The sequence below is a fragment of the Mixophyes fleayi genome, chromosome 6, assembly GCF_038048845.1.
Source record: "Mixophyes fleayi isolate aMixFle1 chromosome 6, aMixFle1.hap1, whole genome shotgun sequence".
In the NCBI taxonomy this organism is placed as follows: Eukaryota; Metazoa; Chordata; class Amphibia; order Anura; family Limnodynastidae; genus Mixophyes; species Mixophyes fleayi.
The window spans coordinates 20,297,695-20,313,333 of NC_134407.1; the positions used below are offsets into that span (position 1 = coordinate 20,297,695).

Sequence of the window (15,639 nt, forward strand, 5' to 3'; positions counted from 1 at the left end):
GATGGTTATGACAGATGAAGAGCACAGATCTGAAAGTAAATCTTGTAAAACGTGTATAGTGTGTACACATGAATCGGCATGCTGATCGGGACTTTCAGACGTTGGTAAAATCGTTAACGATATCGCATCGGGAGAAATTTTCTGTACTGCGTACCCAGCTTTGGATCTAAAATAACATAATTGACCTTCAAAATATAGAGAGTGTATGGACACCTTAAATAAACCCTGGGTAGCAGATAGCATGCTCTACATTGTCAGGCACCATCCCGCTGTTCTTCCACGAAGCGGGGACGGTCGCCTGACGTCTCCCCGCTGTCGGGCACTTACGCTCTGTCTCGTTCTCTTCTGGCGGTCAGCGTGCCTGACCGCCCCTGTTCTCCTTCAATCACCCAGCAGCAGCCTCTAATTAAATCTTGTTCTGGCACGATTGGGTTGCCAGAGTATCAGGTCTCCTGTTCTCCAGCATTGTTACTGTTTCTGCTCATATATTGGTTTTGATCCAGCTTCCTCTGACTTCTCTCCTGGTTTGTGCCTATTGCCTCCATTGTGACCCCGACTTGCTGACTATTCTCCTGGATTTTTCTTGACCTTTGACCTCAACCTGTTTGACTTCTCTGTGGATTTCCCTTCTGTACCGCCTGTCTCCGTTTGGTTTGACCCGGACCATCCTGACCATTCCCTATCACTACTCTGGTAACTGTCTAGGTGGACCGCGACCTGTGTACCTCTTGCAACCAAGCCCAAGCCTCCTTGCGGGGGTCCCTGGTGAACACCAAGGGTACGTTAGACTTCGCACCTCTTAGGATGCTCAGACCACCAACTGGTATTAGCGCCACTGAACTGAGTCCAACGGCTCTTCGAGCCTGACATACATCCAATGGATGCGTCAGTGTTTCGAGAAGTCACCACCCACCACATCAGTTTGGGAAGTTGTACGTTAAAGATATACTGTTAATATCCTCGGCTCAGAGCTGTAACTTAAAATTTTTGTGCCTGGGGTGAGAAGTAAAACTGGCGCCTCCCTTGCCCTCAATTTTAACCAAATTAGCCTAAAATATTCATAAACTGCGCCCCCCTTCAGCATTGCGCCCTGGGCGGTCGGTCCTCTCGAACAGCCCTAGTTACGACCCTGCCTCAGCTGTTTTCACATTAACGGTCTTCAAATCTAATTGCCATAATCCTCTTTCATCTGTTTTTAGGCTTACTTTGTCTAAAACAATCCCGGATATTTAATATATTGTGTAACGTTTCTTTGTGATGAGTCTGAGGTTCATTGTAAAAATACTGTGTCCTTTTACATCTCTAAGTTTCCTTTTCCTCTTTTTTTACAACAGAACCCCACACTCATCATAATCAATTATTACACAAGATATTAAAGTTCCGGGATTGTTTAGACAAAGGGGGCCAAACAACAGATAGCAGAGGATTCTGGGAATGAGTGAGACGCTATGTCATTTGCCTGTTGGACACTAGATAAGAATACATGAAGTTGCAAGAGAAGCATATTTTCTGTTACTGAACAAACATTGAGAGTCATAACATATGCAGTTAACATTGTTTGACCTTAAAAGTGCTATTAATTTTTTTTGCAAGAACATATATTATTTTCAGCAGTAATTCTAGACTTTGGTCTTTTCCAGCTGTTCTTTGCCTGGAGGCTGAGGCTAGACTGTTCAGTCCCAGGACATCAGTAACATGAAATATAAATATGATCCGTAGGGGACAGCCGGGTGATGTAATTCACTAGTTAAAATACAGGATTCCAGTAGACAAGTAGTTTCGGCTGAATTAATTTTGCACCCTGCACACATCAACACGAGGCAGAGCTCTCACAAATATCGTACATTTAGCTCTGAGGCTTTACTTTCATTATTAAAAAATAAAAATAAAATCTGGTTTGATTTGAAACAGCTGAAATATATTAAATTTTTTTTTGTCCAACAATATAAAAAGAATAAAAATAATCCATTAGGCTATTCATTGTATCAGTTAACTAGCGTATACATTATCCCAAAGGTCCTAAATTATAATATACTGGATGGTACCTAAAGGGAATCTGGGGCCTGATTCATTAAGGATCTTAAATTAAGAAACTTCTTATTTCAGTCTCCTGGACAAAATCATGTTACAATGTTAGGGGTGCAATTTATTATTCTGTTTTGCACATAAGTTAAATACTGACTGTTTTTTCATGTAGCACACAAATATCAACTTTAAATTTCAGTGTACAAATAAGCTATCAAGTATTTGTGTGCTACATGAAAAAACTGTCAGTATTTAACTTATGTGCAAAACAGAATACTAATTTGCACCCCTTGCATTGTAACATGGTTTTGTCCAGGAGACTGAAATAAGAAGTTTCTTAAGTTAAGATCCTTATAAGAATCAGGCCCCTGGTGAACATTTGTGTGATATCTGGTAGTTTTAAAGTTTCTCCCTACACGCCACCATTATAGGCTTGTTCCCAGCACTCCTTCCATAAGGCGATATGATAGCATTTCTATATTTTAGATTTATCGACTTGCCGATTCTATCGTTGACCTCTGTGTCAACGTGCTGTGAACACAGCTACATAACAACCATTTGACAGATTTAAGGAATCACGCTCCACTGGCCTCCCTACCCATAAGTGTCAGAGGACTGAAGCGCTTGACGCCATTATAATGCCTTTTCACATAAAGTACAGTACGGTGTGGCAGGAAAGTAATCGGGGGAGGGGGGGGGGACACTGTGGAGCCGAATGTCCATAAATCTGTCAGATGGCCGTTGTGTGTCTCTTCTGGTGGAGCCAGGCTGTCTTCAGCTCACGCTGATGCCGCCTTTAGCCCAGTGATTAGGTAAATAAATCAATAAAAATTGAAAAACACGATGGTGATATATGCATTTTACATATGTTTTGTTGTTGTTTCCATTGTAGCTAGTTTTGTTAAGTTTTCTATTGTGAATGTTATAACGAACCAGTTGATTGGAGCGGCTTCCATACATACTTTGATATGAAAAAAACCAAATAAGATCAACACGAGAAACCCCAGTAAAATGGACTTTAAAAAGTAGGGCCGTTCAGTGACCTTATTCTAAAGTATGACGGCAATTCTTTCTGTATGTGGAAAGAAAACTTGGCGAAGCTATTCAACCGTATGTTATAGGTGAAATTAGTTTAGGCTGTATGTAATATGTATGATGTGTGCATGTCTGATGGAAAGGAGCCTTTTAATGTGCCAGCTGCTGTTATAATCTAGTATATTTCATACCGGAACTAGTAATATCCCATCTGTTTTAGAAATGATGAATGCAAGTGTGAATACCTCTCACTAATGTGTATTTAAAATCTCCTACAAGACTAATGAGATTGCATTACACAGATCTCTTTCCTATTAAATCTCTCTGAAGTATTGCAAGTACAGTGGTAGGTTTAGGAAATCTAGCGCTAGGTGTACAGCTATGGAGTCCTGACAAATTCCACGCATTTCTTTGTTGGTGTCTCTGGAGAGAGTCTGGCGCGAAGCACTATCATGATGCCTGATCTGGCTTCATCACCCATGTCAGCATTCTCGTCCAGTAAAGAGTACTGGAGAGATGGGTGGGCACTGTTCTGTATATGTAGTGTCAGCCCCCACCTTTTCTACACTGGGAGAACCCTGCCCGTGAGAATTTACATTCCTAGAATGTAAGCTCACTGGGAGAGTTCTCTCTACCTATTATCTCATGTCTGTCTACTGTTCGTCTCCCTTGTAAGTACTGCCATGTCTTTTGTTACATTCTGTGTGAGTATCCACAGCGTTACTCACACGCATCTGAGCTACTTATGCAGAGCTGCCTGACGCATTTGTGATTTCACTGACTGTATAATACCAGAGCTCAGACTACAAGCTTTTCTAGCACTCTCCATTATAGGGTAATTTAATTTTTCAGCATACATACAGTATACATAAATTAGAAACAACATTAATATATGCTTATTTGTATTAGTTAAGTATCTATCTGTATTTGTACGATTGTCCGGCGCTACGTATTCTGCAGCGCCTTATGAATAAATAATTAATTAAATAATAACAGAGAAGGGAGGCCAAGCTCACCTGCTAGTATACTGCATACATCCTAATTTAGGTGGGACATTCCCAAATTGGAGGGATAGTTATGTCCCGTGGGATGGAGAGTTCACCACTGCATCGCATAGCACCCAGGGGCAAACACAGACTTTTAGAGGGGGGGGGGGGGTCCTGTTCGATTAGTATCAATAACAAAAAGCTTTATTTTAGTTTGAAAAAATTAATGAATGGAGGTGCCACGAATGCCCAGCCTATCCCAGATACAGCAATCTGAACAGCTGGCCGTGACTGGCGTCACCTCAGTCACTTAGCAATGAATACATTTTCTTTTCTGCCAACACAAAGGATTTATTATGGTGTTCTTACATTTACCAAAACCACTTATTAATGTTTCACACTTAAATCACATACACATGTAGCATGAGCTTCCCTGGTCTTGGTAAGTTCACAAAGAACACACTACTGTAGATTAAATTTATTTAATCTGAAAAATGTTTCCAAGGCTTAGTTACAAAAAGTTTATAACAACCCATACATTAAGTTGCACAAGCCAGTTTCAGAAAATAAAATAGGAAATAAAACCAGAGTCACTACTTACTAGTTGTGTGAGGGAACACATTTGCGAAAAATGAGACATTTCAGTCTTGAAAGACCCCCTCATGAAAATGCACACGTTATTGTCTTAGGCAGAAGATTTTAAATCTTTTCCATACAGCTCTCACTCCCCACCTTTGGAGTTTAACTGTCAATAAGGAAAAATTGATCTCCCAAATGTCACAGGGCTTTCCAAGTGAGCTAAAGATGTCTTGAGTTAGGGAATGTTCACAGGACCTTGAGTTCTCATCTCTGCTCTATCTGCTTGGCTAGATGATTTACAACTCCTCAGAGATGCCTATCTCTGCCTGGTCTGGCTAATTTCAACAGATTATTGACACTTGCATAGGTTCAAACTCATGTCGTCATCTAGCAAAGCACACGTTGAGATTACATTACAAGGCTACATACAATATACATTGTCATACCTGAATATTAAGAAAAAATAACAATAATACATAATCATAGGAGGTTTTTATTTTTTAAGTAAATTGAATCTATTTTGTAAACAAAATATTTTTTCCCTACACAAACACAATGGGGGATGAGAGAAACACACATGCCAGAAGGAGTAAGAGAGAGGAACATATGCAAAATTGGAGAAAGAAACACTAAAGGAAAACAGAATTGGTAGTGACATGATAACGAGGGCAGGAGACAAAGATGAGACACACAAACATTGGAGAAGGAAGGACAGTAAGAATCACCAGCTTTCACCTATTAGGAAGCCTTTAATATTTGAATAAACATTTTTTCAATGGTCAATAGTTTAAACATTTTTCTTTTATATTTTTAAAAAATGTGTACTTTTTTGTTTGCCAAATGGAGCTGAAAGTCTGGGCTTTAAGTTTCACTGTGCATGTGAAGACCGACCAGGCAAAGTGGTAAGTTAACGCTGCTACGGTCCAGTATCGCCATCGTAGCAGAGTATAACTTTTAGTGATAAATTGAGAGATTTGAAAAAATAATCTCTAACGCCACATGTTCATAAATAGTCCCCTGAGAGTTAATAGTTTTGCAGAGAGATGAAACACAGGTGTAGAAAGAACAACCAAGGTCCTGGTTGGCTTTTGCATAAATTAGAAGCAATATATATGCTTATTTTTCCATTAGAAGGGAGTGTACTTTGCAAATGATTTGCTAATAACCTTATTAGCAATTTTGGTATTTTTTTAATCTAGAGTTCCTTTTTTAATACTATTTTCAGTGTGAGCACATTTACTGAAGAAATGTTTTGCACAGGAGGAAGAAAATATCAAGACCACTGTATGATCTTCTCTGCGTGTACAATATTTTGATGTAGAGTGCAGTGAAGTAGAATATTGTGTCAGGCTTTTGATGTATTTTTATTTGAGATGAGCGAAATTGAAGTGAAATTTCATGCAAATCAAATCTGGCAGCACAAGAGCAAATTAATTTTCAATTTTGGCTTTGCCGGTCTGCAGCATGCCATTCTGTCCTATACATTTATGCATACATGCCTGCTCTCCAGGAATGTCCAGGAGACTTCCAAATGATGGGGAGCCCTCCTGGACACCAGCCAGATTAGCCCACCCTCCTGGAGTTTGTTTTAATTTATTCTGAAGTGCATGTTGTCTTGATGAAGAGATTCAATGCGAAACGCGTCATCATATGGCAGCACGGTGGCTCAGTGGTTAGCACTTCTGCCTCACAGCACTGGAGTCATAAGTTCGATTCCCAACCATGGCCTTATACGTGTGGAGTTTGTATGTTCTCCCATGCTTGCGTGGGTTTCCTCCGGGTGCTCCGGTTTCCTCCCACAATCCAAAAACATACTGGTAGGTTAATTGGCTGCTAACAAATTGACCCTTGTCTGTCTGTCTGTGTCTGTGTGTTAGGGAATTTAGATTGTAAGCTCCAATGGGGCAGGGACTGATGTGAGTGAGTTCTCTGTGCAGCGCTGCGGAATTAGTGGCGCTACATAAATAGCTTATGATGATGATCATCATGGCCCCTGCAATGACGCAAATTGTGTTGTTGTGCAACAGGGAATGGGCATTCATGACACAGGTCATGTTGTCAATTCCTCCCCCCCCCCCCCCCGATCCCCCAACTCACATCCAAGATTCCCTGACAGTGAGGTCCAACAAGTAGGCAAGTCTGTATTTATGTTCGTGTTTCGCTCATCTATAACTTTGACACAAAGTGCTGTGTATGTAGAATATTCATACCGTGTGATTATGTGCAGTGATCACAGCAGTTCCATCTTCCATGTAGTGGGTTGTGGTGAAGTTTCCAGTGAAGAGTCCCCTAGAAAACAGTTAAGCATTTGTAATATTAGCACAAGCAAGAAAAAAATAAAACTGCCGCACACATTGGCATCTTATTTCCATTAGAAAACATGAAAGCATTTATTGAAAATATTAAAATACAAGAGCGGATGATCACCATCTGTGTTTTCAAATACATTTCTATTTCGGGCTTTCAATGGGAGACATTGGAATTAATTATGTGAAAGATGATGTGATTGAATGTGAGGAGAGAAAAAAAAAGTCTTGGCTCGAATTGTCCGGATGTATCTTATTTTTTGTTAATGAGCTATAATAGGCACAATTATTTGTACTTAATAGTGTGTTACAGATATTGACACCCCCTACCAACAGATGTCAGATTGGCAGGTGTCAGAATGGCTTGGGACATACTCTTCCTCCTAGGATCTAACAGAGATTCTCCAGCCTCCGATGACGGGGAAACGTACAACACTTATAGGTCAGTGTTCTCCATATATAACATGCTTGTCATGTGGCAAGAGCATCGATTGGCCAGTTGTCTTGACACCTTTCAAGCTGCAATCTATCAAATAGCAACATGTAAAAGTGTAGAGCTTACAAAGCCATTAGACAGCTGCCAGGATGGTAACTCACAAATGGCAGGGACCCTGGGCATAGCAACGCTGTCATTCGGATATCTGGGAAGCGGCAATCTGCTAATACTTTTATGGGTTAGGATCTTCTTTAATCTATTACATCTAATATTAAACACACATGGTGGCATATGACGGAGCTCAAATAATTGAATAAAATGCCGCGTTTGAGACTAACCAGAAGGTTTGGGAGATAGGACATCAAGCTTCAGGTGGGTCATAACACATTATGAATTAAAAGCTTAACCATGGGTCTTAACAATTAGATTTAATCTGGGACACCAACTAAACAAATTTGTTTCATATAGATTGAGATGCTTTGACTCCACAGACTTCAGTTTGATAAAAGTTTCACATCACTACTCTGAGCTGATATTGGCATTTAAATGCTAACTCTTAAGGCAGGCAGGACGAATGCTTCGAATTAGCGACCTGTTGGCCTAGCTCCTCATGTTGTCAGGAATCCACCATTTAGATGCAGAACTCAATATCTTTCACTTCACAACATGGTAAGCACATCTGATAGTGGTTCACTGAGATGCAATCAGGTGATCGTTGACATCACAGAGGTGGGGAATTGATCTCCTGAACAGTATTTAAACCTGCCCTGCCTGTCATTCCCACTAAGAGTATCAGCTTTGCTGTTCTGAGCATGTTATCCTGACTACTATTGGACCCCTGATCATTGACCTGGCTTGTTCCCATTTTTATGACACTTGAATTCTGACTTTGCACTGCGCTGAAAGATTGGTTTTGACCTTTGTCTTTTTCTGACTATTCCTTTTTACTCCATGGCATGTTATGTTGCGCTGAAAGGATAGTTAAAGGACAATATGGACTATGTGTGGCCAGAGCGAACACAGATGGTTGTTTAGCTGTAGTCAAATACACATTAAAATCAACTTCACATAGTCTACCTTGGTAAAGGCAAATTCAGGGGGACAAACAGCATGGGGTCTCTCCGAATAAGCCACTACTTGCAGTAGGCTATGACAAGCTAGGCTAGTGACTGTATAACAGAGAAACTCACAGACGTCCCCTTGTCATAATGTCACTCAGCCCTAGAATGCTTGTGCACTACTGGTCCCAGCAAACCCTGACATGCCTAAACTGCTGCGGTATGTTGATGCTTGTAGAACTACAAATGCCAGCTTACACATGACTGCTAGAGCATGCTGCCACTTGCAGTGTACCTGAAAAAATAAATACTGTAAAAAACACCACACAGAGACTGTGAAAAAAAAACCAAAACACTTTACTAAAAATATAAACTCCCCCACACAACCTCGATTTCCAACTAGATCCATTTCTTTCTTCCAGCTTTATAACTTTGAGGCAAAAACTCCATATCAGAGTGGAGAACATGCTTTTTGCTGAGCGCTTATGTAACTGATAGGCCTGTCAGCTTCTAGTCAATACAGAGAGGCTTCAATCCGATTGGTCAGAGCGTGGGAAAGCTGCTTGGTATTGGACTACAGTGTATCAGTGAAGTTCATCGATACAATGTAGTTCATTGCGGTTAGTGGTTAGATCCCACGAGTGGGGGCTCACACTATGGTGCGCCCAGGAGAACTGCCTTTTTTGGGCCGACTGATCCTTTTTCTCCCACTCGCCCTCTGCTACTAATTAATATTGATTAATAAAATGAATTTACTGGTTGTGTTTTAGTGTCGAGGCGGCCGCATTCCCCTGGACCTTGACAGGGGGGAGGGGGCAACACATTGTAAAAACATTCTCTTGGTGGTAGCTTTAAATCATCACTCGCTAACATTGACATTCTGATCACACGTGTGCTGCAGCGAGTGCAGATATAAAACAGTGCCTAGCACATTCTTATCTGTAATCTAATTCATTCTCCGGACCTATTCTGATGCAGCATCTAATTTATTGGCCATGGCACCGACTAGGTCATTGACCTTGCAGACCCACTTCTCCTTGATTATATTATACTTGATGCTAGGTCGCTGTGAGAATGACAAAATGGTACTCATTTGAGATGATCACAAAATCTCTCAGCTACGCATGCATATTCCTCAGCTGTTTATATTCTCAGCACAACAGATCAGCATTGTAAAGAAGAGAGTCCACTCTGGCTGATAGGCTAAGGGCACAATACCCCAGGCAAAAATTACATCATTCACAGAAATTAGCAATATAGTTTTATTTTTGTCTTCTAAATACAAAAGAAAATAATAATATATACTGTAGCTACCCTATTTCTATGTAGGGCATATTTTGCATTATATTTCTATATACGTTCAATAAAATGCACAAGCATGATTATTCTGAACAGTGAGCTTCATTTCCCTGTCTATTACACTTTAAAGGAAATCTCTTCTCAATATGTTTTTAAATCCATTTCATCCAACTGATAACATGAGGATTATTAAACACTTGTAATATGCAACCCTGCTGTCCAGTGGCAGGCTGGCCCGGGGGGCAGGGGGGCCGCTGGGTTAGACGCCTAGTCGGGCCGGGGGGTAGACCGGTCGGCCGCCCCCCGGATGCAAAAAACAGTTTTCCCCCCGCGGCCGCATCCTCTGTAATATGATGCGGCCGCCTGTGTCCCCCCCGGCCATCCCTCTCCCAGCCCGCGCCTGCTGCTGTCTTATTACTGAAAACAGTGTTTAAACACACAGCATTGCAGAGGGCAGCAACATTGTTGCAACACAGTAACAATCTAATATTAGTCCTGACTCCTGGCTGCAGGCAAAGTTCTACTGTAGAGAGAAGAGAAGGGAGGAGGTAATCAAAATAATTTGAAAGTGTTTCCCGAACTTGTCTGTTAAATCAGTTCTAAGGTTCAATCATTTGTGCAAAACTCAGGGCCTGATCATTAAGGAAAGTAAAGCAGAAAAAAAGAAGTAACTTTACATCTTGGCAAAACCATGTTGCATTGGAAGGGAGGCTAAATGTGGGGACAGATTTATAATTGGGATAGAGCATGTCTTAGATCAACTTTAAATTTCAGTGTAAAACTATAGCTATCAAGTATTTGTGTCCTACATGAAAAAAACAGCCAGTATTCTCCTCATAGAAAATAATAAACTCATTTGCACTCTTTGCATTGTTACATGGTTTCTCCCAAAGAAAACTCCTTTCTTTGACTTTCCTTAATGAATCAGGCCTTCAAACTGTAGGTAGAGTAAAATAAATATAGCTAAATTTGAGACCGCTGAGGAGCTGGTTTGGGCTTGTTGGAGCTTAAGTGGCTTCTTTGTATTGTATTTTTAACAGTTTCCCATGCGAATGGCGAGCGCCAACTTAAAAACACTAATGTTTTAAACAAAACTTTAAAAATACTATAATAAATAGTCATTTAAGCTTCAACAGGCAACATTTTCTCATTTATTTTCACATATTTTGTTTTAACCGTGACATCGAACTATGAATTTGAACTGCAAACCATGAACCCAAACTGAAACCTCCCAAAAACAGGATCACATCGCAAAGAAGTTTGAGGCCCTCAAACCAGGCAAAGTCAATTGAATTAATCTGGGCATCTCTAGATGTGAGAGATACGACTAATTATCCTGTAGGTACAAACTATTATGTGGACCTTTACCAATGTGTAGAATAAAACTATCATCTAGTTGTTGGAACATAAAATACCATTATAAATATGGATTAAAGGCAATTAATTATGCTTATATTTGTTGATATTTAATAATAAAAAAAATCCTAAAAAGAAAATAGGCATTATAGTTCATAATTAGGAATATAGCAGAAAACCTTTTTATTTTGAAACATTTTTGCCAAATTTACAGTATTTTCCTTTTTCTATTATGATTATGAAATGGGACAACATGAAAGATGATTTTATCAAGAATTAGTGGTCCTTCATATAAGATCCTTACTGGCTACCAGCCAAGGATCCCACACTTTGACGGAATTGCACACAGTTATATTTTTGCTACAGTCAGGTTATTATTATACTATTCTACAAATTATTAATTTTTCTTGTGTTACAACAAGTGAACCAAGCTTACAAAATCTAGCTTTGCTCAGTGAGTTACAACCACAAACTTGACATAAAGAGTGGTGCGCCAATTCTGAACCAACTTCTTCTATGTGGTTCATTACCGGTAGTGTACCAATCAGACATAACAGAGAGCCCGGGGTCCAGCGATTCAGAGGCTCCACTGTGACCCCAATATCCAATGCCTATTGGGCCTATTCAAAATAAATAGAAGGCTTTCTAGATTGGAAACACTGTGTTATGCCATCACCTACCCCATGACAAAATGTCTATTATCTACAGGTAGGTACTTTCATATGTCGTGGGGCGGGGGGCAACTCAGACTTTATACCTTTATCCAGGGAGTTTTATCTACACCACTTTCCATTGCTGTAGTTTTCACAGAATAAATCATTAGCAATACTAGAATGTAAGCTCTCCTCTCTTTACGTAATTATGGAATTTTGTAGGTTTTAATGTAGTGCTGTAAATTTGTTGTTTGTATCGATTTAAAAGTGTCACTTTTGTGCTTCTGTTATTTTATTGTCTGGTCTAAAGCTCTTTGCATTGCGCTGCAGAACCCTTGTAGCACCTTATAGATAAAAATAATAATAATAATAATAATAATATATTAGGCCAGATTAACATAGAAAGTAAAATGCACGGTCAGTGTGATAGAAGAAGACAACACTTGTTATCTATATGTTTCGGCGCCACAAATCATAAACTTGTGACATTGCAATTGTACTGTAGACAAGCTTTAAACTGATTGTTTTGTATTAATCTCCTCATTGATTTAATTACATGTATTACATAGGTTTGGAAAGAGAATGAAGCGAAGCCATGTAGTAATTGATTTGCCTACTGGCGCCCATCCAAGTATATAAAGAGTGATACCAAATCAAGTCAGTAACTTAGACTAATTGGATCAATGAGATTAAGAGACCAAATGGATCTTCTTTGTTTTCAGGATTGCAAGGACATTTTATCACGGCTTGCAAAATAAATGTCAACACATAATTATCACTAGTGAGAAACACTTATCACTTTTAGTCTCCGCTTGATAGTGAAAGCAAATTATCTGGAGCTTGAATGAAACCCATCATTTTGTAATTTTTTTTGAGTAATATAACACCAATCATATTACGCATATTACATCATTCAGTCCCTGCTCCATGGGAGCTTACAATCTAATTTTCCTACCACACAAACACACACATTAGGGTAAATTTTTGGCAGAAGCCAATTATGCTACCAGTATGTTTTTGGAGTGTGGGAGGAAACCGGAGCACCCGGAGGAAACACACGCAAACACGGGAGAACATACAAACTCCTCACAGATAAGGCCATGGTTGGAATTAAACTAATTATACCAACACTGGTCCTGGTGCTTGGGGGGGTGGCAGGGGTGGATCCTAGAACCATAGAGTGGTTCCTGAGCCGATAATCATTCTTAGGGAATGTAAAGTAATGCAAAATTGATCAATAGATAATAGTAATTGCTGTACTAGTTACTATTAGTAAATGAAAATAGGAGAGACCTCTTGCACTCCTCAAGGATACATACACATACATAAATAACAACAATTGTGACCCTAAGACTAGATAGACAGAGACCAACTCCCTAGCCACCAGCCACTATCTGGCATCAGTCATAACTGAACAATAAAACAGACAGGTTTAAATAGTTTAGTTTAGACTCCTCCCACAGCCCTAACTTGGTGGCCCGACACTTCCATCTTGCCTTTAAAAGGGAGTTTGTTGCAGGTGCTCTGTTTGATTGCAGACATACCCTGTCAGGTTGCTGCTTGCTGTGCAAAAGATGTTTTTTTAAAAACCACTTCAAAATATGTATGTTAAATCAGACTCTTTACTATTATTTTGTCACACATATGTCCTACGCCTGTATCTCTTTAACTTAGGTGAACTACTGTACAAATGTGGAATTCTGTTTGCACCCTTTCTCTGCAGATTGCCAGGTAAATACCTGCCTCCTCTTTTAGAAGCCTGTGGCAAACACCTCAATTTGTCAAAATATATAATATATATACACACACACACACACACATACAGCACAAAATTACAAAAACGGTTCCAGTCATTAAGATGCAAACTAGTATATACCTTCAAATTAAATCAGACCACACAGAGACGTGTTATAAATGCCAACAGGTTTATCCCAGGATGGTTTCAGCCACTACTTTTCAGGGGTGTGTGGGCATGGCCCCATCTTCACAAGGGGTAACAACTACAGGTAAAGCATGAGTATTTAAGTTATACTAATAGTAAAGCTGCATGACAATTAACCAATGAAGTATATGAAAATATTATCATCATACAATACAATTTTATGATGTCAGCAATATCGTTCAATATAAGAACTAAACAGTGATTCCATTTGTCATATAGATTTATAATGTATAATAATAATAATAATAATAAAAACATAGTAAGAGGTAGATTTATCAAACCTTCCAAAAAGGAAAAGTGGAGGTGTTGCCCATAGCAACCAATCAGATTATACCTATCATTTTCTAGAATGTACCAGATAAATGATAGCTAGAATCTGATTGGTTGCTATGGGCAACACCTCCACTTTTCCATTTCAGGTTTGGTAAATATATACTTAAGTGCTATAGTTTCCAGCCAGTTAACGTTCACAGAAATTGAACTATACTACAGGGTGATTCCTTATATGGAAAATTATCAGTAAACATTAAATCTCCTTTCAAAAAGTTAATAAAATAAGTGATTGTTTGGTTAAGGGTGATATTAGGGGGGCTCCAAAATGCTGGCAAACTTTTTTAACATCTTGCACAAATGTTACTTTTTCTTGCTCATCTTGTTCATGATATCATTTGATAATTAAAGGTGGAATCATTTTACATCCCAATAAGGGAAATTTCCCTGCCGTACATGTCATACATGTGAAAGTACACATGTTGTATACTTCTCCTATATGTCCTTGCGTCTTAGGCCATGTAGACCAGACAGGTGGAAAAATGAAAACCCTTCTATCGGAACGTAAAAGTCAGTTTGCAAATTTTAATCCAGGTATAATTAATTCTGCCCTTAAAGCAAAAACTATTTAAGACTTTATTTTTAGTGCAACACAATTTAGCACAACTTCAATGACACATTTTGTAATCTGTACCTCTTCCCCCTCGAGGAGCAATCTAACTAAATTACTCCAGCAAAGTAAGGTAAAAGTGGATCTATAAATTAAGTACTCTATTTCCCAGAGGCTTTTATAGAAATTTAGATTTTCGTTCCGTGTCATGGTTCTATTTTATAACATATCTATTACTAAGCTAAAGGACAAACAGAATCAATATTTAGTGTCTTATATTGACAGATTTAATTGGCTTTTATCAGACCATATCACTAACCATCTTAAATACTCATGCATTAGCTGTAAATGACACCCAACGAAGGGGGTCGCATCCCCCAATTTCTCTATGTGCAGTCTGTAATTTTTTTGGAAAGTCTATTACTCTATTACTTAACCTGTGTATATAGCTATTCCACTGATTAGCTTCAGGTACCAGGTACGTGTTTCAGTCAGGGGCGGACCCAGACATTTGCTCTACCCGGGGCGATTTTAGGGGGGGGCGATTTAGGCCCCACCCCCTTTCTGTGTTCTAAGGCTGCCGGCGGCTGCACAGTATGTGCAGGTCCGTTCAGCAGTGAAAGTGTGCTGTCCCACTGCTCTGATTGTGTTTAAAACACAATCAGAGCAGCCGGGCAGCACACTGTCACTGCTGAACGGACCTGCACAGTGTGCAGCTGTCGGCAGCAAGCCCCTGCTAGGGGGGGCGATCACCCCCCCCCCCCCCTAGATCCGCCACCGGTTTCAGTTGATGGGGTTAAAAACTTTTTGCGCTTACGGTGTCTTTTTCCCATTACAACTGGGGAAGGAAAGACATTCTAATATTATAGTTTATAATATTTATCTTGCAGGAATACAGTTATATGTTCTAAGACTAATCAATACAGTCTATTTGTAAATCCAAACAACTTCCTTGTTTCACGAATCAATAATTTCTCCTCCTGTTATCCACACTATTCATCTCTCTATGGGAAAATTAAGCTTATTCGTCCCAAGGCTGTAGAGCTTGTGCTAAGTGCAGTAGACAGAAGCAGAAACAGAAGAG

The 15,639-nt window shown here is 39.5% G+C and overlaps 1 protein-coding gene across 6 annotated transcripts in view; it reads right to left on the minus strand.

Moving 5' to 3' along the window:
• ADAM12 (ADAM metallopeptidase domain 12) overlaps window positions 1–15,639 on the minus strand; it is a 399,327-nt gene that overhangs the window by 198,152 nt on the left and 185,536 nt on the right. For all 6 annotated transcript variants that reach the window (XM_075215979.1, XM_075215980.1, XM_075215982.1 and 3 more), the window contains one exon: window positions 6,836–6,914. In XM_075215979.1, the coding sequence (XP_075072080.1) occupies window positions 6,836–6,914 (79 nt within the window). The remainder of the gene's footprint in view (window positions 1–6,835; window positions 6,915–15,639) is intronic.